The 24849-nt window shown below is 39.7% G+C and overlaps 1 protein-coding gene across 2 annotated transcripts in view; it reads right to left on the bottom strand.

Annotated features, from left to right (window-relative positions):
* Nucleotides 1-1517: 1517 nt before the first annotated feature.
* Nucleotides 1518-24849, bottom strand: part of slc22a18 (solute carrier family 22 member 18) — a 31064-nt gene continuing 7732 nt past the window's right edge. For both annotated transcript variants that reach the window (XM_062989608.1, XM_062989609.1), the window contains exons 2-10: nucleotides 16881-16978; nucleotides 16648-16793; nucleotides 16428-16560; nucleotides 12409-12518; nucleotides 9922-10029; nucleotides 5392-5492; nucleotides 5183-5284; nucleotides 4225-4345; nucleotides 1518-4095 (exon numbers count right to left, since the gene is read on the bottom strand). In XM_062989608.1, coding sequence (XP_062845678.1) covers nucleotides 3905-4095; nucleotides 4225-4345; nucleotides 5183-5284; nucleotides 5392-5492; nucleotides 9922-10029; nucleotides 12409-12518; nucleotides 16428-16560; nucleotides 16648-16793; nucleotides 16881-16978 — 1110 coding nt within the window. In that variant the 3' untranslated portion in view covers nucleotides 1518-3904. The remainder of the gene's footprint in view (nucleotides 4096-4224; nucleotides 4346-5182; nucleotides 5285-5391; nucleotides 5493-9921; nucleotides 10030-12408; nucleotides 12519-16427; nucleotides 16561-16647; nucleotides 16794-16880; nucleotides 16979-24849) is intronic.

The raw sequence follows: 24849 nt of genomic DNA, 5'->3' as shown, positions 1-24849 counted from the left end.
AGAACTTGCTATAATGATTAGATACACCGAATGGTTGATTTGGGGATGGAAAAGTATTCAGAGCACATCTAAACAAAAATTTCACTAGGGAACTTCTACCTTTCCCTATATGCTGATGTGAGGGGCACTCTGTGTGGCTGCACGTATGAATGTGGTTCTCAGTGCTCAGATTACCCTCAGGAAATGCCCTGATGTCAAAGAACTAGACACACAAGGCACTTGTGGCAAAAGATGAAATAAAATCCCATAGGTCAGGGGTCTCTGTTTCCTTTGTTCTCTGCTGCATTATCTGTTTGGCTCTCTAAGCTGCCACCAGCAGGAAAATACAGGTGAGTTGACACCTTTGTCTAAAAAGCTTTACAGTTAACCTGAGTGTTTAGGGTTAAGGGCCATGCGGAATGGTCCAACCATTTCAACATAGAAGAACTAAGATTTGAACTTTGTCTTCTGAGATGTGAGTAGTTTGACTAGCAAGAAAGCCATTTACACTGATCAGCCATAACATTAAAACCACCTCCTTGTTTTTACACTCAATGTCCATTTTATCAGCTCCGCTTACCATTTAGGAGCACTTACCTACAATTACGAACTGTAGTCCATCTGTTTCTCTGCATGCTTTTTTTTTAGCCTGCTTTCACCCTGTTTTTCAATGGTCAGGACACCTACAGGACCACCACAGAGCAGGTATTATTTAGGTGGTGGATCATTCTCAGCACCATACCTGTCAAGTCTCCCGTTTTGGCCGTGAAACTACCGTATTTTACCCCTCTTTCCCGCCGTCCTCCCGTATTAGTATTTTCCCGTAAATTTTCCGTATTATATTATAATTTAAAAAGCATTCCTGTGCCTCTCCAAACTGAAATGTCACTAACCTCGCGAAAACTGCCACCCAGGCTGCTGCAAGTGGCAGTTCTCGCGAGGTTAGTGCGGACAGCGGGAACAAACCTGGAACAGGGAGAGATGGATGGATGCAAGGAGAGAGAGGGCATTCCTGCCGAAAAAGTAAAGACTGCATGTAAATAGCATAAAAGAAGGCTAACAAAGCATGTAGAGAAATAGATGGACTACAGTCAGTAATTGTAGAACTACAAAGTGCTTCTACATGGTCAGTGAAGCCGATAAAATGAACAGTGTGTGTAGAAACAAGAAGGTGGTTTTAATGTTATGGCTGATCTGTGCAAGTGTTAATTATCTTGCTGCTGAGAACGTGAGTCAGCTTTGTTACCTTTTGTGGTTGCTACCTGTTGCATCTATGACAGCATCAACCTTTGCACACTTTTTTTCATTTATGTTTTACCACCACTTACCATTCTATTCGGGGTTGCAGTGGGTACAATTCAATGGGCGAAAGGTAGGAAACACCCTGGACAGGTCGCTAGTCCTTCACAGGGCAAACATACACACACTCTTACACACATTCACACTTACATACGCAATTGACCTCACTGCATGTCTTTCGATTTGTGGTGGAAACCGGAGCACCTAGAGAAAACACATGCAGACATGGGGAGAACATGCACAGTCCACACAGTAAACTTTTATTTTACAGTCAACATTACAAAGGAATGACTTTTTATGTTTAATTAATGTATTATGTTTATAAATAAAAAACAACAAGTTGGAACATAAGAACATTTAATGTCCTTTTCTTTTTAATTACACTTTTTAACCTAGGTTACTAATTGTCGCAGTATTGCAAGTATAATATTTGTCTATTCTCGACAAATATATGCATCAATGGTCTCTTCACACATATGCAAGTTATCCACTGATGCACCTACGTACATGCCATGACGAATATTGGTTTTTGTACCTTTTGTTGAACACTCAGAACACCTTGCCCTACACAGACAGATTTCTTTAGATTCTCTGAATCTTTTTACAATATTATGTTTGGTAGATGGTAAAAGACCATAATAATTTGCAATTATTTGCAGTATTGCATTGAGAAATGGTTTAAAATGCTGTGCCAAGACCTATATTTGCTGAGCCTTTGGTGGATCTTCCCTTTATTTCAATCACCTGTCACCAATTCCTTATTGTGAATGTTTTAAAACTGTGTAACAAATATTCATCTAACTTTACAGTCTTATTTTGGTCCTGTCATAACTTAAGTGCGTTGTCAGCCAAAACATTAAACATACACTGCCTGGCCAAAAAAAAGGTCACCACCTGGATTTAACTAAGCAAAGCCGATTTCACTTAAACGTTTGGTGAAATCAAATCGTGGAAAAACTACAGAACTCAGGGATGTTTAATAGTGAAAGTAAGAGCATTTCCACACGCACAATGCAAAGGGAACTCAAGGGATTGGGACTAAACAACTGTGTAGCCTTAAGAAAACCACTTGTCAGTGAGGCTAACCGGCAAAAACGGCTTTAATTTGCTAGGGACTACCTGAATATACTGAACGACCAGGTTATTCCATCCATAGATTTTTTCTTCCCTGATGGCACGGGCATATTCCAAGATGACAATGCCAGGATACATCGGCTCAAATTGTGAAAGAGTGGTTCAGGGAGCATGAGACATCATTTTCACACATGGATTGGCCACCACAGAGTCCAGACCTGAACCCCATTGAGAATCTTTGGGATGTGCTTGAGAAAACTTTGCGCAGTGCTCCAAATCTCCCATCATCAATACAAGATCTTGGGGAAAAATTAATGCAACTCTGGACAGAAATAAATGTTGTGCCGTAATCAAAGCTAAAGGCGGTCCAGCGAAATATTAGAGTGTGTGACCTTTTTTTTGGCCAGGCAGTGTAATTTCTTTGTTTTTTTGTCAGTTAAATGCAGATTTGTTAAATGCCAGTCAGAAGACATTTTATTTGTAAATTCAAGGTAAAAATATCATGAACTTGTTTCATATAACTGTATCAGATTCATCAGTTCCTTAAATATGAATACAATTACTTATCAGATTCTGATCAGAGCAGATTCTGAATCTTTTTATTCATGATTAACAACATATTTAAAAATATATATATAATCACATGTTTAATTTTGCATTGTATGAGATAAAATCATATAAAAATAAAAATAAATTCTTGTGTGTGTGCGTGTGTATGTACTTTGAAATATACACTACCAGCCCAAAGTATGTGAACACTTTACTAACTAGTCTTGTCTACTGCTAAAATGTACAAGCCCAAATTAGAAGTATGGAAAATGTGAATAATTTTGTTATTTTGGATGTGGTTAACATAAAGCTTTTTTTTGTAAAGATTTACATGGCATTTGTGAATGTAATGGTTTGCCAAAGTAATCCCTTGCCCATTTGGTTATATCAGCTATTGATAAATGACGGTTCTTAATGCAGTGCTGTCTGAGGGATCAAAGATTAGTGTGTTCAGCTTAGGCTTGCGCTTCTTTCCCTTTTACACACTGAAATTCTTTCAGATTCCTTGAATCATTCAATGATATTATGCACTGTAGATGGGGAAAGGGGCAAATCTCTTCCAATCTTTAAACATTTTGAAAATTTTCTCACACAGTTGTTGACAAACTGGAGATTTTCTGCCCATTTTTGCATCTTAAAGACTCAGCCTTTCGATACTCACTACAAGCCCTCAATTGCCCCCATCAACAATGCAGGAATGGATGTATATTACCAAATAAATGAAGTTAACCAGACAAGCCATGAAATATCTAGGGTTTATACTGTCTGTCAAAGTAAATATAAGACAGACTGCATTTTCTATTTGCATTTTACATACTGTCACAAATTTTTCTGATTTGGGGTTATACTAGACTTACCCCATAAATCTGACCTTAGCCCCACTACACATTTGGGATAAACTGGAATGTAATCCCTATCACAATCAGTGCCTGAACTTAGTAATGCCTTTTAAATACACACAAACAACAAACACACACACTCATTTGCATGCACTCACACACGTTTATCTGCTGTTACGAGTCGTATGTGTTCTTGTGCTGGACATGAACATCAGCGTAAATATTACAGCATTGACAACGAACTGGATGTACCCAAATGATGCCACACCATGCGTCTCATAAAGGAAACCACCGATTGTTGGTCCGATTGTGCGGACTAGAGGCTGTACAGATGCACACAATCCTAGCATGGCCCCTATAAACATAACACCCATATAAACATCCATTAGAAGTATGTATGGTATATACGACGCAAACACAGAAAATGTTTACAGGTATTGGAAAACAGTGCGAATTCTCTGTGTGTTTATTGCGTTTGTGTTACCCGTGTCAGATGATGGGACGCTCTTTGACAGCATGCTGTCGGTGATGACATTAAAGAGACTGAGTGAGAGCATCATTGGAACAACTACAAAGCAGAACTGTAACACAGTGGTGGTAAAGGCCTGTAAAAAAAGACAAAAATATTTCATTTATATAGCAAATCAGAGTCAATCTAATACATTTTAATTCATTTTAATGCACATTTGTATATTAACAAAATGTATGTAAGCCTAGGTGGTGCCACCAGCCTAACAGACGCTATTGAGCATATCTGAGAAACAGGAGGCCGGATAAAGCATCACCTTATTGCTATGAGAACGACTTCATTGTCAAGTTGGGGTGCTGGCAATTCCTCAAGACTCAGCCCTTCGTGGACACTGCTTTTGAATCAAATAATTAATACCCAGCCCTTAATTGCCAACTTTTTTGTAATGTGTTACTTGTTTGTTTATTAGGATTTTAACATCATGTTTTACACACTTTGGTTACATTCATGACAGAATCGGTAGTTACACAAGGTTCATCAGTTCACAAGGTTTTATCGAACACAGTCATGGACAATTTAGTGTCTCCAATTCACCTCACTTGCATGTCTTTGGACTGTGGGAGGAAACCGGAGCACCCGGAGGAAACCCACGGGGACACTGGGAGAACATGCAAACTCCACACAGAAAGGACCCGGACCGCCCCACCTGGAGATCGAACCCAGGACCTTCTTGCTGTGACGCGACAGTGCTACCCACTTAGCCACCTGTAATGTGTTACAGGCCCAAAACACAGTAATGGATCCATATTAACATATGAAATGTTGACCAAACAAAACATAAAATATCTTGGGTTCATACTAAAACAAAAATCTAAATAAATGTAAGAAAAACTACAGGTTTGTTTTATTTGCATTTCCCTCAAAAAACACAAACAACAGATCCCATTGTTTCAGACCCCACTTTGGCACATACCTGTGCTAGGCCCACCAAGCTGCTTAGACCTATTGAAAACAGGAGTAAAGACTGCTCAGAGTACCTGGCGGTGAGTCGCCCAATAACAGCACCCTGCATCACCTAAAACACAAAGCAGCACACTCCAACACATCACACCACGAGTAGATTTGTTCTTGGGTGACAATGTGCATGCTTATAGAAGAGTGTACGTTAGTGTATGTACGTACCATTTGCAACACCCCAAAGTATGCCATAAGGTAACCGTTTTGCTCAGCCTGCAGCTGGAAAAAGTTCATGGCAATGATGGAGAACATGACCTGGAAAACACCTGCAAAATACCCACAGTAAAATATATTTCTTTTAAATAATTTAATCTTTCACTCAGGTACCAGTATAAATAAAGTATCCTTACATAAAAGTGAGTACACCCCTCACATTTCTGCAAATATTTCATTATATCTTTTCATGGGACAACACTATAGACATGAAACTTGGATATAACTTAGAGTAGTCAGTGTACAACTTGTATAGCAGTGTAGATTTACTGTCTTCTGAAAATAACTCAACACACAGCCATTAATGTCTAAATAGCTGGCAACATAAGTGAGTACACCCCACAGTGAACATGTCCAAATTGTGCCCAAATGTGTCGTCGTCCCTCCCTGGTGTCATGTGTCAAGGTCCCAGGTGTGAATGGGGAGCAGGGCTGTTAAATTTGGTGTTTTGGGTACAATTCTCTCATACTGGCCACTGGATATTCAACATGGCACCTCATGGCAAAGACCCCTTTGAGGATGTGAGAAATAGAATTGTTGCTCTCCACAAAGATGGCCTGGGCTATAAGAAGATTGCTAACACCCTGAAACTGAGCTACAGCATGGTGGCCAAGGTCATACAGCGGTTTTCCAGGACAGGTTCCACTCGGAACAGGCTTCGCCAGGGTCGACCAAAGAAGTTGAGTCCACGTGTTCGGCGTCATATCCAGAGGTTGGCTTTAAAAAATAGACACATGAGTGCTGCCAGCATTGCTGCAGAGGTTGAAGACGTGGGAGGTCAGCCTGTCAGTGCTCAGACCATACGCCGCACACTGCATCAACTCGGTCTGCATGGTCGTCGTCCCAGAAGGAAGCTGACGCACAAGAAAGCCCGCAAACAGTTTGCTGAAAACAAGCAGTCCAAGAACATGGATTACTGGAATGCCCAGATGGTGTCCAGCATGTGTGGCGGCGCCCTGGTGAGAAGTACCAAGACAACTGTATCTTGCCTACAGTCAAGCATGGTGGTGGTAGCATCATGTTCTTGGGCTGCATGAGTGTTGCTGGCACTGGGGAGCTGCAGTTCATTGAGGGAAACATGAATTTCAACATGTACTGTGACATTCTGAAACAGAGCATGATCCCCTCCCTTCGAAAACTGGGCCTCATGGCAGTTTTCCAACAGGATAACAACCCCAAACACAACCTCCAAGATGACAACTGCCTTGCTGAGGAAGCTGAAGGTAAAGGTGATGGACTAAACCCAGTTGAGCACCTGTGGCGCATCCTCAAGTGGAAGGTGGAGGAGTTCAAGGTGTCTAACATCCACCAGCTCCGTGATGTCATCATGGAGGAGTGGAAGAGGATTCCAGTAGCAACCTGTGCAGCTCTGATGAATTCCATGCCCAGGAGGGTTAAGGCAGTGCTGGATAATAATGGTGGTCACACAAAATATTGACACTTTGGGCACAATTTGGACATGTTCACTGTGGGGTGTACTCACTTATGTTGCCAGCCATTTAGACATTAATGGCTGTGTGTTGAGTTATTTTCAGAACACAATAAATCTACACTGCTATACAAGTTGTACACTGACTACTCTAAGTTATATCCAAGTTTCATGTCTATAGTGTTGTCCCATGAAAATATATAATGAAATATTTGCAGAAATGTGAGGGGTGTACTCACTTTTGTGATACACTGTATATATATATATATATATATACAGTAGTGTTTAAAAAAATAGCAGTGATTTTAAAAAAGCGAATAAAGCACAAAATCATTATAATAACTTTTATTTCCATAAATGCAAATGCACTGAAAATACTACACTTTCAATTCTAAATCAAAACATTAACACAATGTAGCCAGTTTGTGTTAATCCTTTACAGAAGGTTAAGAAAAAAGAATATTAGGCTGTTCAAAAAAATAGCAGTGCCAGCATTTTTCTTTAAAAACTCAAAAAATGTATCTATAAACTGAAATTTTTTTTTGAGGTTTCACTTTACTTTAAATTACTGAACTAATATTTAGTGGCATAACAATTGTTTCTGAGATCTGTGTTGTATGGAGTCGACCAACTTCTGGCACCTCTGAACAGGTATTCCAGTCCAGGATGATTAGACTACATTCCACAGTTCTTCTGCAATTTTGGGTTTTGCCTCAAAAAAAGCGTTTCAGATATCAGAACACAAGTTCTCTATGGGATTGAAGTCAGGGGATTGGGCTGGCCACTCTATTACCTCAATCTTGTTTGTCTGTAACCAAGATGTTTTGGGTCACTGTCATGTTGAAACACCCATTTTAAGGACATTTCTTCTTCGACATAGGGCAACATGATCTCCTCAAGTATTCTGATATATTTAAACTGATCCATGATCCCTCGTATGTGATAAATAAACGTAACCTCATGGTATGAAAAACATCCTCATATCATAGTTTTGTACCACCATGCTTTACTGTCTTCACAGTAAACTTTAGCTTGAATTCAGTGCTCGAGGGTCATCTGACATACTGTCTATGGTCACTTGACCCAAAAAGAACAATTTTGCTTTCACCAGTGCACAAAATGTTGAGCCATTTCTCTTTGGACCAGTCAATGTGTTCCTTGGCAAATTTTACCCCATTCAGGACACGTCTTTTTCTTAACAACGGGACTTTGCAGGAGTTCTTGCTGGTAAATTGGCTTCACTTAATCATCTTCTGTACTCACTGGTAACTTCAGATGTTCCTTGATCTTTCTGGAGGTGATCACTGGCTGAACCTTTGCCATTTTGGCTATTCTTCGATCCATTCGAACAGCAGTTCCACGCTTCCTTCTGCATCTTTCAGGTTTTTTTGTCACTTCAAGGTATTTGAGATCATTTTAGATGAGCAGACGATAATTTGCTGCACTTCTCTGTATGTTTTTTCCCTCTACAATCAACTTTTTAATCAAAGTATGCTGTTCATCAGAACAACGTCTGGAACAACCCATTTTACCCAGTATTTCAGAAGGAAATGCACTATGATCAACCTGTGCAACATTTGTCACCCTCCTATATTAAATAAGGGCCAAAATTTACACCCATTCTTCTGCAGAATGAATGACTTCACCAATTGAACTCCTCACTGCTATTATTTTGAACAACCCCCTTTCAATCAATGCTTCGATTTCTCAGAATGAGCAGCATGCATGTCCTAATTGTTGGGTTTGTTTTGTTTTCATTACTCTACTACACTTTCAAGTAAATTATTTGCTATGTAGAAATAGCATTTCTACTAAAAACAGTGATTTATAAGGTTAACGGTGTTGGACTGCTATTTTTGTGAACACCACTGTATATACACATACACATATACACATAAATATACTAATCAGCCATAGCATTAAAACCACCTTCTTGTTTCTACACTCACTGTCCATTTTATCAGCTCCACTTACCATATAGAAGCACTTTGCAGTTCTACAATTACTGACTGTAGTCCATCTGTTTCTCTACATACTTTTTTAGCCCGCTTTCACCCTGTTCCTTAATGGTCAGGACCCCCACAGAGCAGGTATTATTTAGTTGGTGGATCCTTCTCAGCACTGCAGTGACATGGTGGTGGTGTGTTAGTATGTGTTGTGCTGGTATGAGTGGATCAGACACAGCAGGGCTGCTGGAGTTTTTAAATACTGTGTCCACTCACTGTCCACTCTATTAGACACTCCTACCTAGTTTGTCCACCTTGTAGATGTAAAGTCAGAGACGATCGCTCATCTATTGCTGCTGTTTGAGTTGGTCATCTTCTAGACCTTCATCAGTGGTCACAGGACGCTGCCTACAGGGCGTTGTTGGCTGGATATTTTTGGTTGGTGGACTATTCTCAGTCCAGCAGTGACAGTGAGGTGTTTAAAAACTCCATCAGCGCTGCTGTGTACCAGCACAACACACACTAACACACCACCACCATGTCATTGTCACTGCAGTGCTTAGAATGACCCACCACCCAAATAATACCTGCTCTGTAGTGGTCCTGGGAGAGTTCTGGCCATTGAAGAACAGCATGAAAGGGGGCTAACAAAGCATGCAGAGAAACAGATGGACTACAGTCAGTAATTGTAGAACTAAAGTGCTTGTATATGGTAAGTGGAGCTGATAAAATGGAAAATGTGTGTAGAAACAAGGAGGTGGTTTTAATGTTATGGCTGATTGGTATATTTGCTATGTATGGTGTACCAAACAGTATAAAGCTAAATTAAAGAAAATGCAATTTAATTCAATTGTAATATAATTTAGCACTTGGTGGAACAGTGGTCTATTACACTAGCCCAACACAGCTGAGACAGGACGAATCTCGTCAATGATATAGGCAGCTTGAGGGAGGGACTACTAGGCCCTGCAATGGATTGGCACCCTGATCTGGTATTCTTGCCCTGTGGCCCGTGTTTTCTGGTAAAACCTGACCCACTGTGATTCTGATTCTGGGATAGAGCGGTTGATAAATATGAAATATAAAATAAAATGGGTATTTATTTACCAGCTGGAAGCCCTGAAACTATCTTGATGGTGAAAGTCTTTGCAACACCTGGAAACTTTGTAAGTCTGACGATCTCCCCCAAGTTAAACACAGAGTTGGCCGATTTCCCTGCACACAAACACAAAACACCTTCAGTTCAGACGTAACACATGTAGTTTGAAATACATCCCCAGAAAAGTATGGAAAACGCAAATAAAAACCCCCCACGATAGTTCTTACATTTACTGACATTGAATCCATGTTTGGTCAATTTAATTTAATTTGTTAATATTAGGGATGTAATGATACACTCTACCCAAGATGCGATACGTTTCACGATTCTGGGTTCACGATTTTTTCCCCGACTCACACGCGAATACACCAAAGTATGGGCGAATAAGAGGGGTCGGTGGTAGCATCATGCTACGTGGATGCTTTTTAGCAGGAGGGACAGGAAGACTGGCAAGACTTAATTGTATCCAAATGAAAGAACCCTAATGAAAAGGGTGGCACGGTGGCTAAGTGGGTAGCACGCCTCACAGCAAGAAGGTCCTGGGTTCGATCCCCAGGTGGAGCGATCCGGGTCCTTTCTTTGTGGAGTTAGCATGTTCTCCCCGTGTCTGCATGGGTTTCCTCCGGGTGCTCCGGTTTCCTCCCACAGTCCAAAGACATCCAAGTGAGGTGAATTGGAGACACTAAATTGACCATGACTGTGTTTGATATAACCTTGTGAACTGATGAACCTTGTGTAATGAGTAACTACCGTTCCTGTCATGAATGTAACCAAGTGTAAAACATGACGTTAAAATCCTAATAAACAAACAAACTTAATAAAACATCTTCCAAAGTGCATGAAACTTAAGAATAATGCAATACCTTATAATTTTAGCATATCAACAACCTAAAGCATACACCCAAAACAACACTAGAGTGGCTAAACCACATTAAACATAAAACTCTTTCACATATGACCTTTTGTATGAAGTAATGCTTTTCAATAAATGAATTTATGTAATATTTGTTCCCTTTTTGTTGGAGAAAGCTTCGGTTTAATAATATTTGCGTAGTGGTGGAGCATATCTCAAAGTATTGTGCAACACGGTAATCTTTGGTTTATGGACCTGTTGTAAATGTCATGTGTTTAACTATGAAAGACTAGAAATGCTGATTGACTGATTGACTGATTGACAAACGTAGAAAATTGCTGATTTTAAATGTAAGGCTGTTGGTAAACATGCCTTTTGACCCCACACTAAATTTTACACTAACTGGCTCTTAATGCTAGGTGATTACACCTGACTCCAGCTAAAGCGTTATACACCAATCAGGCATAACATTATGACCACCTCCTTGTTTCTACATTCACTGTTTATTTTATCAGCTCCACTTACCATATAGAAGCACTTTGTAGTTCTAAAATTACTGACTGTAGTTTATCTGTTTCTCTACATACTTTTTTAGCCTGCTTTCACCCTGTTCTTCAATGGTCAGGACCCCCACAGAGTTTTAATTTGGGTGGTGGATCATTCTCAGCACTGCAGTGACACTGACATGCTGGTGGTGTGTTAGTGTGTGTTGTGCTGGTATGAGTGGATAAGACACGGCAATGCTGATGGAGTTTTTAAACACCTCACTGTCACTGCTGGACTGAGAATAGTCCACCAACCAAAAATATACACCCAACACCGCCCCGTGGGCAGCGTCCTGTGACCACTGATGAAGGTCTAGAAGATGACCAACTGAAACAGCAGCAATAGATGAGCGACCGTCTCTGACTTTACATCTACAAGGTGGACCAACTAGGTATGAGTGTGTAATAGAGCGGACAGTGAGTGGACACGGTATTTAAAAACTCCAGCAGCGCTGCTGTGTCTGATCCACTCATACCAGCACAACACACACTAACACACCACCACCATGTCATTGTCACTGCAGTGCTGAGAATGATCCACCACCTAAATAATACCTGCTCTGTGGTGGTCCTGACCATTGAAGACCAGGGTGAAAGCAGAATAAAAAGGTTTGTAGAGAAATAGATGGACTACAGTCAGTAATTGTAGAACTTCAAAGTGCTTTTATATGGAAAGTGGAGCTGATAAAATGAATAGTGAGTGTAGAAACAAGGAGGTGGTTTTAATAATATGGCTGATCGGTGTATACCCTTAAAGTAAGTGTTAAAACAAGTGGCTAGGAATAAAGATGTAAAATTTCCACTATTTTAGTTACATAATTTTAGTTAGATAAAATCCTAGTGTCTAAATTACATGCTTGCTATCATACAACCTAAAAACTAATTATGAAAATACATCACTTTTCAAGAAAACAGCATTCTAGTCGGCCCAGGGCAATTCTATTGAGGATTAATTATTCATGCATTACATACCACTACTATGAACAGACATTCCTTGAGTGAATAAAACAAGACATTGCAATTTTCTGTATCAAGTAGACACTTAGACTTTATTATAATGATCATTTTTATTATTAGTAGGAGTGTAAATATCATACCATTGCTTTTCTTTTCACTGTGTATTTTGGTGTGTTCAGGAATGAACTTCAGCACCAACAGTAGACTGATCAAGCTTCCTCCAGCACCCACACACGCCGCAAACTTCTCTCTGCAAAACATACACAAACATACCTACCAATTACTAAAATCAACACCTACAAATTATTCAAATTAATACCCAGGAATTAATAAAATTAAAACCTGCCAATTAATAAAATGTCTTGGGCATCGCATATGAACTGTTTAAGATCTCCCTGAACCACATGCACATCAAAGTAAATAAAATAACTTATTAGGGACAGTGGTAGCCTAGTGGGTAGAGTTTTGGGCTATTAATTTTAAAAGGTTGAGAATTCGAATCTTAGCTCTGCCATGCAGCCACTGTTACAGTAGCGCTGTACAATGGCTGACCCTGTGATATAAGAGATACAACTATTATCCGGTGTTACGCACCAACTATTGACAAACAGGTGCAACAGTCACAGATGCAGGTCGCACCTCGTGGTAAACAAGGCGTCTTTTACTATCAGCAAGTGGGTGCTAGGGACCCCGGATCCCCAAGGGGCACGGTTCAGGTTAGGAAAGGGAATCTGACAAGGATGTAACGTCTGTCTATGGCTGTTTAACATCTGTAAGGAACAAGTGGAAGGACCACTTTTTTACTTTTTGTTTTTGGTGGAAAGACTTTTTACTTTTATTAATTTTTTTAAAGGTACCCTTAAGTGATTATTTCAACAATTACTATACTTTTAAGTAAAAAATATCTATAACTAACAAATCATATATAAAATCAACCTTTCAGGCCCTTTCATGATAATTTTATGAAAAATAAGAAGCCTTATGTTAACCATGTCCAGAAGTGGTGATGACTTCTTGGAGCTCAGAGGCATCTTGGATGGACCATCACACAGTGGAAACATGTATTGTGGTCAGATGAATCAGCACTCCAGGTCTTTTTTGGAAAAAATGGACACAGTGTTTGCAGGAAGAATGGGACAAAATAAAAGCTTAAACACTAAATCACTTGATCTCCTTGGTGCCAAAATGTCTTTTAATTGTGGTGAAAAGAAATAGCAACATTACAAAGTGGTAAATGCTTTACCGTTCCAACTTTTTTTGGAATGTGTTGCAGACCTGAAATGCAGGAATGGGTGTTTATTATTAAATGACGTTAAGCAGATAAAATACATCAGGTTCATTCTGTCTGCAATGAAATAAAAGTCAAAGTAAATGTAAGAAACTCTGTGTTTTTTATTATTTGCATTTTCCATGCTGTCCCACCTTTTTCTGATTTGGGGTTGTAAGATTGTTAGCCAGTTGCACTTGTTCTAATTAAGAATGTTCACTTAAAATGTACTAACGTTTATGACATTTTGAGAATTTGGGAATCATTGGTCTTTTGTTGGGTCAATGTTTTGCTGTCTGATTGCTTTCAAATCAATGTGCTGTAATCTGCTGATACTAAAAAAGAAATACATTAATTAAATTGATCAGTTTGTGTAGGGTGTGGTCATTTGGGACATCAGGCATAATGTGACAAATGAGGTTTTGCATCATGCGCTCATTACTTATTAGCAGCTAATCATTAAACATGTTATGACATGGTTGCTACAAATGTCCTATACATGAATTTTAATATGTCTGGGATTACTAGGATCGGAGGATCAAAGATTAAAAAAATCACTAATCCTTGGACATGCAATGTAAGCCATGGGGCATGTTGATTTTCTCTTTATGGTAATAAGAGTACTGCAACAAAAAAATTGAGAAAGGATTTTCATGCATTAGATAAATAGGGACAATAAATTAACTTAAAACTGGACACTGTTCTAAGTGAAATCGGAGTTTTCTAGGCTCATGAGATGATTTGCTATTGTGTGCCATAGTCATATTACAGACATTCTGTTTGGCTACAGCTAACAAAAGTCAAACCTAGCAGCTTTATTGATCTAGTTAGTATGTTTCTAGTATTAAATTAAACTTGGTATGTATCGTGATGTATTGGATTTCTATCCAATACATCACGATACATACAAATGCTGAAATGCTGAAAATGTAAACAACGCAAGAACAGTTTTAACCTACCTCTTGACCATAATAATTAAAATATAAAATGGACCCCAAAAAAAATGCAAACTTCACTCCAGTGTGATCTTTAGGTAAAATGGGACAGCTGGTAAGATAAAATGTGACAGTCCATAAAGTTAAAAAAGACACCAATAAATCAGCTTCATTAAAGAAAAACGATATTTTGTATTTATTTGTTGTATTTTTTATTTATTAAATACATTCAACAGTTTATTTATTAATTCATTAATCATTAATGTAGCCTAGTGGGAGGCTGTTTATTCATTAACCAATGAAGCTGGTTTATTGGTGTCTTTTTTAACTTTATGGACTGTCCCATTTTATCTTACCAGCTGTCCCATTTTACCAAAAGATCACACTGGAGTGAAGTTTGCATTTTTTTTGGGGTCCATTTTATATTTTAATTATTATGGTCAAGAGGTAGGTTAAAACTGTTCTTGCGTTGTTTACATTTTCAGCATTTCGCAGAAACTTTTATCCAAAGCAACTTACAGTACTGTGACAGTAAACAGCCTGAGCAATTGAGGGTTAAGGGCCTTGCTCAAGGGCCCAACAGCAGCAATCTCGCAGTGGTGGGGCTTGAACCAGCGGCCTTCTGATTATTAGTCCAGTACCTTAACCACTAGGCTACAACTGCCCAGTGTTGTCTGTGTTAGAATTAGTTTTATATCTGTCGAGGGAATTTTGTTCTGGCCAGTTAATCCGCCTTTTCATTTTCTGCTATCCCGCTGTGTCCTGGAGTCGAATATAGTCTGTTAGTTTGTTAATGGTTTTTTGTATACTACTGATGATGGGGATTGGAGGTGCGGATGGATGTATTGTTTTGTAAACTGGGCTTTTTTGGGTTGCCCATGGTTCTTGTGTTATGCAGGGCCATTTCTTGATGTGTTTAGAGGTCCAAAGTATTTTACTTGGCAAATCATTTTCTTTAAATTAGGGCTGGCTCGATACCACTTTTTTATGTCCGATACCAATACTGCAAATTGAGTATCTGCCGATACCGATACTAATCCGATACCGTCATTTCTCCTCTCAAACAACTAAGCAGTAATAATACATGTCTCAATGCACCATGGTTAAACTAGCTATCTAAATAACAATGCTCAGACTGTGAAACAAATATTCTAAAGGAATGAATACAGAACTTACAACATCACACTTATGCAAAACTGGTGTTTTATTTTAACTTTTACACACAGTTCTGTCACGTTTTTAGATTATTAAAAACCAAAGCGCGCTTATTAAAAAACCCTGCTGGATTTTGAAGAGGACATCTGAGGCTAAACGGGAAACGGTGTAGTTTGTTTTATTTCATAACACTAATGGATTAATCGTTGAGATATCTCCAAGCCGGGACAAGATTTATCTCAGGTGAGCAATTTATAATTTAATTTTTATTTTTATAAAGTAATTTTTATTGTGTTTAAACAGTGTTTTTAGTTGTGGCAGTAGTAGATGATTTTTTAAAATGCTAAAAATTTAAGTAGATCAGTGTGTTTTAATTTCTGAATGGCTGTTGCGGATGAGTTGTAGATCAGTGGCACATGTTAATGATGTCATCAAGATGCAAGCTGGCAATAAACGGCACTCTGTTGGAACGTATCTTCGTGTGTTATTTGCTTTACACACAAACAATGGCCTTATTTCCATTAAGTGTTATTTACATTAAGCAACAGTATCAGATCGGATTACATGTTTTTTTCCTTCCGATATCCGATGCAGTGATTTGGGCCAATATCAGACCGATACAGAGTATCGGATCGGTGCCAGCCCTACTTTAAAGAAATATAGCAAAGATCCATAACAAATCCTAAAATAAACACATAAGGTAATCTTAAGAATTTTAGCTGTTTTTTTTGTAATCTACCATAAAGCGTCCCAAATTACTTGACTTCACCCTATGTAAAGTAAGTGTGTATATGTGAGATACCCATAGCGTGTGCTGAGGGTTCCTCCTAACGATGACCCTGTGATCATTCCAATGCCAAAACATAAACCAAGCTTTGCCAGCGCATCTGCTCGCTTCTCATTCTGAGACAGGTCCGCGACTATCATCTGTGTTCCTGAGCACAAACACACATTCACAGGGATTAATCATACTTCAACAAAGCAGGTAATTTTAATTATTTAAATATTAGAGTACGTGTTACCTGGCAAGACATGCATGAACACAGCGGGTAGTTTGTGCAGAAAGAGTAATACTGCACTATCTGCTGCTGCTAAAAGCAAAAAATAAATGATTGATGCAAAGCAGGATAATGAAAGTGCGGCTCGTGCTCCAAAAACATCTGCAAACCTGAAAATAAAAAAGATACATGTAAATAAAATATTAATGACATTACCTTTTTCAGATTTTGGAGCCAGAAACACCTATATACCTTACCTTCCAAACACAGGACCACCTAGCAGTTGAATCACTCCTACTGTTGTCTGTAGGTACCCAAACCAGAGTGTGTCGAATCCCAGCTTTTTTGCCAAATACTGTGTAAAAAAAATAATAAAATATCAATCATCATCAATCATCAAACAATTCTCTGGGTGAAAGGCAACCAAGACATGACAGCTCCACCTGGGGATTGAACCCAGGACCTCCCTGCTGTGAAATTTTAATATAAAAAAACGTAAATAATAATATTGGGTCTGTCTGAAAACCTAGTGAGCTGCCTTGTTGTGTACTGCCCACCCAGGCAGCTGCATAAGTAGAGAGGATTCTAATAAGACATCAAACACATAAAGCAGATTATTTGGACGCACTAGTTAGACAGCGATTACGACGATTACGTTACTGCAGTTTTTCGCTTACTAAACGAACACAGTTAGCCTTAGGCCATTCAAACCAATAGGCTGAGGCAGCACAACCCAATGCATTATGCCATGTTAAATACAGTTACAGTGTATCACAAAAGTGAGTACACCCCTCACATTTCTGCAGATATTTAAGTATATCTTTTCATGGGACAACACTGACAAAATTACACTTTGACACAATGAAAAGTAGTCTGTGTGCAGCTTATATAACAGTGTAAATTTATTCTTCCCTCAAAATAACTCAATATACAGCCATTAATGTCTAAACCACCGGCAACAAAAGTGAGTACACCCCTAAGAGACTACACCCCTAAATGTCCAAATTGAGCACTGCTTGTCATTTTCCCTCCAAAATGTCATGTGATTTGTTAGTGTTACTAGGTCTCAGGTGTGCATAGGGAGCAGGTGTGTTCAATTTAGTAGTACAGCTCTCACACTCTCTCATACTGGTCACTGAAAGTTCCAACATGGCACCTCATGGCAAAGAACTCTCTGAGGATCTTAAAAGACGAATTGTTGCACTACATGAAGATGGCCAAGGCTACAAGAAGATTGCCAACACCCTGAAACTGAGCTGCAGCACAGTGGCCAAGATCATCCAGCGTTTTAAAAGAGCAGGGTCCACTCAGAACAGACCTCGCGTTGGTCGTCCAAAGAAGCTGAGTGCACGTGCTCAGCGTCACATCCAACTGCTGTCTTTGAAAGATAGGCGCAGGAGTGCTGTCAGCATTGCTGCAGAGATTGAAAAGGTGGGGGGTCAGCCTGGCAGTGCTCAGACCATACGCCGCACACTACATCAAATTGGTCTGCATTGCTGTCACCCCAGAAGGAAGCCTTTTCTGAAGTCTCTACACAAGAAAGCCCGCAAACAGTTTGCTAAAGACATGTCAACAAAGGACATGGATTACTGGAACCATGTCCTATGGTCTGATGAGACCAAGATTAATTTGTTTGGTTCAGATGGTCTCAAGCATGAGTGGTGGCAATCAGGTGAGGAGTACAAAGATAAGTGTGTCATGCCTACAGTCAAGCATGGTGGTGGGAATGCCATGGTCTGGGGCTGCATGAGTGCAGCAGGTGTTGGGGAGTTACATTTCATTGAGGGACACATGAACTCCAATATGTACTGTGAAATACTGAAGCAGAGCATGATCCCCTCCCTCCGGAAACTGGGTCGCAGGGCAGTGTTCCAGCATGATAATGACCCCAAACACACCTCTAAGACGACCACTGCTTTATTGAAGAGGCTGAGGGTAAAGGTGATGGACTGGCCAAGCATGTTTCCAGACCTAAACCCAATAGAACATCTTTGGGGCATCCTCAAGCGGAAGGTGGAGGAGCGCAAAGTCTCGAATATCTGCCAGCTCCGTGATGTCGTCATGGAGGAGTGGAAAAGCATTCCAGTGGCAACCTGTGAAGCTCTGGTAAACTCCATGCCCAGGAGAGTTAAGGCAGTTCTGGGAAATATTGGTGGCCACACAAAATATTGACACTTCAGGAACTTTTACTAAGGGGTGTACTCACTTTTGTTGCCGGTGGTTTAGACATTAATGGCTGTATATTGAGTTATTTTGAGGGAAGAATAAATTTACACTGTTATATAAGCTGCACACAGACTACTTTTCATTGTGTCAAAGTGTCATTTTGTCAGTGTTGTCCCATGAAAAGATATACTTAAATATCTGCAGAAATGTGAGGGGTGTACTCACTTTTGTGATACACTGTATGTATAGATTATTGTATACACTTATTGTACAACTGCATTATGTTGCAAATTTGTAATATCAATTTGTTTCAGCAATATCTATATTACTAACATATATCCTGATAGATAATTTACACATCTAACTACACCGATCAGCCATAACATTAAAACCACCTCCTAGTTTCTACACACACTTTGCATTTTATCAGCTCCACTTACCATATAAAAGCACTTTGTAGTTCTACAATTACTGACTGTAGTCCATCTGTTTCTCTACATACTTTTTTAACCTCCTTTTACTCTGTTCTTTAATGGTCAGGACCCCCACAGGACCACTACAGAGCAGGTATTATTGAGGTGGTGGATCATTCTCAGCACTGCGGTGACACTGACATGGTGGTGGTGTGTTAGTGTGTGTTGTGCTGGTATGAGTGGATCAGACACAGCAGCACTGCTGAAGTTTTTAAACACCTCACTGTCACTGCTGGACTGAGAATAGTACACCAACAGCGCCCTGTGGGCAGCATCCTGTGACCACTGATGAAGGTCTAGAAGATGACCAACTCAATCAGCAGCAATGGATGATCGATCGTCTCTGACTTCACATCTACAAGGTGGACCAACTAGGTAGGAGTGTCTAATAGAGTGGACAGTAAGTCAAGTCAAGTCAAGTCAACTTTATTTATATAGCGCTTTTTACAATATACATTGTCTCAAAGCAACTTTACAAAATCCAGGACCAACAGATACAAAAACCCCTGTTGAGCAAGCCGAGGGCAACTGTGGCAAGGAAAAACTCCCTGAAAATTACAGGAAGAAACCTTGAGAGGAACCAGACTCAGCAGGGCCCATCCTTCTTGGGTGGTCTGGAGGATACTTTAAATAAATACACGATTTACACAAATCATACAAACACAGAATTGAATGATCTAAAAGTCATAACTGGTAATAAATAGATAATTTAACAATTAAATAATAATAGAGTTGTTATCCGCTCTAGTCTTCAATAAAGTCTGTAGTGATTTCTTGTCGTTGCAATTACTCCAGACCAGTCACATCTGACAGGAGCAGCATCATTGGCACTGCAGTCTCGACTTTAATCCTTAACCTCGGCGGGTAAACAGGTTTCCATCAGAACGCCCTCGGGGTAAAACAACAGAGAATGTAGTTAATAATGTACAATGCTAGTTGACAAACAGTTTTACAGAGAGTTTTAGACTCCGGCAGCCCTAATTATTACAGCATAACTAAAAGGGAGAGCAAGCAGGTAACAAGGTCATGAAGGCTTTCACAGGACATCAGCGCCCATCTCCCCACCGTCATCAAACCTGAGTGATCGGACAAGAGAGGCAGGACGACAGCAACCCAACATCCCTGATCACCACAAGTTTCTATGACCAAGAACCCCCAAGCTCCGCACCTTTGTCTAAACTAATCAAAAGCCTGAGAAAATAAATATGTTTTCAGTCTAGACTTAAACATTGAGACTGTGTCCGAATCCCTAACAGAGACAGGAAGATTTTTCCAGAGTTGTGGAGCTTTGTAAGAAAATGCTCTTCCACCAGCTGTGATCTTTTTAATTTTAGGAACTATAAGTAACCCTGCATCTTGTGAACGAAGTGGACACGCTGGGCTGTAGTGATTAATAAGTTCACTCAGATACTGTGGAGCCAGACCATGTAGCGCTTTATAAGTTAGTAAAAGTATTTTGTAATCAATGCGAACACGGTATCAAGTGGACACGGTATTTAAAGTTGCCATGGTGATGGTGGACGCTGGCGCATTTGGCTGCCGCTACCGTTACCGTATTTTACCGTATTTTATTGTATTTTTATCGTTTTTCGTTTTCATCTTTTTACACACCTTGTGGATCTATTTCTTTTATGTTACTTTTGATACTTTTATTTGTGCTTTTGATACTTTTTGTTCTTTCTACTGTACATCGCGTCTGCGGCCGGTGGTGAACGGTGGATGAGTTTTCCTGGGATCGGCACGATGTTGAACTATTCCGTTGACCAGCTGAGGAAGTTCAACAACTGCACTACTCCATCGTGTATTTCAGTCATCAAACAGCTTGGACTCCTTCGCCGGCCTCGTTATATTCACAGGGGCTCCCGGAGAAAGCTTGTTTATCTTCGAAACGGTAACGCTATTCCATCCTTCTGGTCAGCCGTGCGCACTGTCGCTCCGCAAACACGTCATCAGAGCGCTGCTGCCTTGCACACCAGTAGCGGTGTAGTCTCCATGACAACGCTGTCCACGGAGTGGGATGGGAAACGCGGAGTGGACTTAGCAAATCTCCGTTCTCTTCCTCGTTCCTCACAGCCAACTACACAACAATACCACTTGAAAATGGCATTGCTTAATGTTCGTTCACTCAACACAAAAAGTACTGTACTCAGTGAATTTATATCTGACAGTGAACTAGACTTTTTCTGTCTCACTGAAACTTGGCATAAACCCTTGGATTATTTTACGTTAAATCAGACCACGCCAATGGGATACTCGTATATTGATGAACCTCGTATGGAAGGGCGAGGTGGTGGTGTTGCTGCAGTCTATAGGGATGATATTAAAATAACCACTTTGTCTTTTCCTGCTGCTCTTTCTTTTGAACACCTGGCTTTCAAGTTGTCAGGGCCTACTCCTCTGGTCACTGCTGTAGTTTATCGTCCGCCAAAGCCAAACGCTTCCTTTCTCTCTGATTTTTCAGATTTTTTAACCCAGCTTAGTGCCCTCTCATCCTCTGTACTGCTTATGGGTGATTTTAACATCCATATTGATGACAACAACTGTAAATTTGCCAGGGAATTTTTGGAATTGTTACAGTGTTTTAATTTCACACAACATATACATTTTCCAACTCATAAAAAAGGTCATACTCTTGACCTTGTCTGCTCTACTGGTGTCCTAGTTCATCAGCCGTCCAGCCATGACCTTACTGTCTCTGATCATTTGACAATCATCATGGACATTGAGGTCACTAGGCCCATCACTAGAGCTAAACGTAAAATATCCTTCAGGAATCTTCAATATATCTCTCCCTCTGCTTTCTCAGATTCTCTTGTTAAAAAGATGTCTGTCTGTCCTGTACTGTCTAGTAATTCATCTGACCTTGTCAATTACTATAATGACATACTCGCCTCATGTCTTGATGAGCTGGCTCCTTTGAGAACCAAATTTGTTTCATTTAGTCATTCTGCACCATGGTACACAATTGAGCTTCACCAAATGAAATCCCGTAAACGCCAGCTTGAAAGACTTTATAAGAAAACCGGTCTAACAGTACATTATCAGATTTATTCTGATTATCTTCAACATTACAAAGACGCTCTTACGGCAGCCCGATCCACTTACTATTCCGAACTCATACATGCTGGATCAACAAATCCTAAGACTCTCTTTTCCACAATAAATAAACTTCTCAAACCAGTTGACAATACTACCAATTCCTTTACAGTTGACAAGTGTAACTCTTACCTCTCATTTTTTCAAACAAAAGTTGAGAATATCCACAATTTTCTGACAGTTTCCCCTGTCATCTCTGTTTCTCCGCCTATCTCATCTCAATTTATTACCCAGCCTCTGTCTCAGTTCTCACCTGTGTCTCATTTGGACCTATCTGAGATCTTAACAGGGATGCGAAGCTCCACTTGTGTTTTGGATCCTGCTCCATCAAAACTTGTTAAGGGTTGTTTTCCAGTTATCTCATCACTTATCACAGAGATAATCAATTCCTCTCTTAGTTCTGGCTCAGTCCCTCAATCACTCAAATTGGCTGCTGTTACTCCCATACTTAAAAAACCTGGACTTGACTCTAACATTATGAGTAACTTTCGGCCCATTTCCAATCTTCCATTTCTGTCGAAAATACTGGAACGTGTTGTTGCCTCACAGCTCAAAGATCACCTAAATTCCAATAATCTATTTGAATCATTTCAGTCTGGTTTCCGCCCCCAGCACAGCACTGAGTCAGCCCTCCTCAAAGTCACAAATGACCTTCTTCTTTCCTCAGACTCTGGACAAATTAATATTCTCGTCCTCCTTGATCTTACTGCAGCTTTTGACACCATTAATCACTCCATTCTTCTGTCCCGCCTTGAATCCTCTGTCAACATCACTGGTACTGCCCTTTTGTGGTTAAGGTCATATCTCGTAAACAGACAACAGTTTGTTAATATCAACAATTGTAGTTCTGCCATTGCTCCACTGTCCCAAGGCGTTCCCCAAGGCTCAGTGTTAGGTCCCCTTTTGTTTATTCTTTATATGCTCCCCCTTGGTGACATCATACGTCGGCATGGTTTACATTTCCACTGCTATGCTGATGATATTCAGCTTTACATCTCCTCCAAATCCATTAATACTGAACTTCACTCCACTCTGACAAATTGCATCACTGAAATGAAATTGTGGATGAAAGCTAATTTCCTCAAATTAAACTGTGAAAAATCAGATATGATCATCGTAGGTCCTACAACCCTGGCAAAAACCACAAAAAATTTTCAAATTACCATTGATAATGACACTTTGTCTCCGTCTTCTAACATCCGAAATCTTGGTGTAATTTTTGATAGCAACCTCTCTTTTGACCTCCATGTAAATCACATCACCAAAACTGCTTTCTTTCATCTAAAAAACATAGCACGTCTACGTCCATCACTCTCCTTTTCTGCCGCCGAAACCTTGATTCATGCTTTTATTACATCCAGAATTGATTATTGCAATAGCATCCTTTATGGTACATCTAACAAAATCCTAAAAAAACTTCAGTATATCCAGAATTCAGCTGCTCGCCTCCTTACTCATACTCGCTCCCGTGATCATATTACACCTGTTCTCCAAAAACTTCATTGGCTTCCCGTTGCTCAACGCATTCAATTCAAAATTCTTCTATTCACTCACAAAGCTCTCCATAATCAGGCCCCATCCTACCTCACCGACCTGCTCCATCAGCACATTCCCTCCCGTAGCCTTCGCTCTTCTGAGGCTAACCTACTGTCCATACCCTCTAGGACCAAGCACCGGACCTGGGGTGACAGGGCCTTTTCCATAGCTGCTCCATCTTTATGGAATGCTCTCCCCAAACACCTACGAGATTGTCCTGACCTGTCCAAATTCAAGTCACTTCTCAAAACTCATCTATTCAATATGGCATTTAACTTGTAACAACACGAAATAAATGCTTTTATTTTTGCTATTCTTTTTAATAGTTTTTATACTTAGATCACGACAGAAATGTGAAGTCCTAGATCCTAAAACTTGTAAAGTTTTCAGTTTCCTGATTGCATGTAAATCTGTCCTGTTTCTGTCTAATTTTAAGAAATTGTTCTATATTTGTTGTTCTCTCTCATAATTTAGCTAATTTTTAATGAACTGTCTTATGCTGCTCTCTTTGTTTTTATCTTAATTATTCTTGATGTTGATGTACTATTTTGATTTTGTACTATGATTTGTATGGTGTATGTACGTATTTGTTTTGATTATTTGTCTTATGTAAAGCGTCTTTGAGTATCTTGAAAAGCGCTATATAAATAAAATGTATTATTATTATTATTATTAAAAACTCCAGCAGCGCTGCTGTGTCTGATCCACTCATACCAGTCAGTGTCACTGCAGTGCTGAGTATAATCCACCACCCTAATAATACCTACACTAAGTGGTCCTGTGGGGGTCCTGACCATTGAGGAACAGAGTAAAAGGAGGTTAAAAAATATGTAGAGAAACAGATGGACTACAGTCAGTGATTGTAGAACTACAAAGTGCTTCTATATGGTAAGTGGAGCTGATGAAACAAACAGTAAGTGTAGAAACAAGAAGGTGGTTTTAATGTTATGGCTGA

The sequence above is a fragment of the Trichomycterus rosablanca genome, chromosome 27 (genome assembly GCF_030014385.1).
Source record: "Trichomycterus rosablanca isolate fTriRos1 chromosome 27, fTriRos1.hap1, whole genome shotgun sequence".
NCBI classification, from domain to species: Eukaryota; Metazoa; Chordata; class Actinopteri; order Siluriformes; family Trichomycteridae; genus Trichomycterus; species Trichomycterus rosablanca.
The sequence above is the reverse complement of the archived record's forward strand: the minus strand, read 5'-3'. Positions and strand labels throughout refer to the sequence as shown.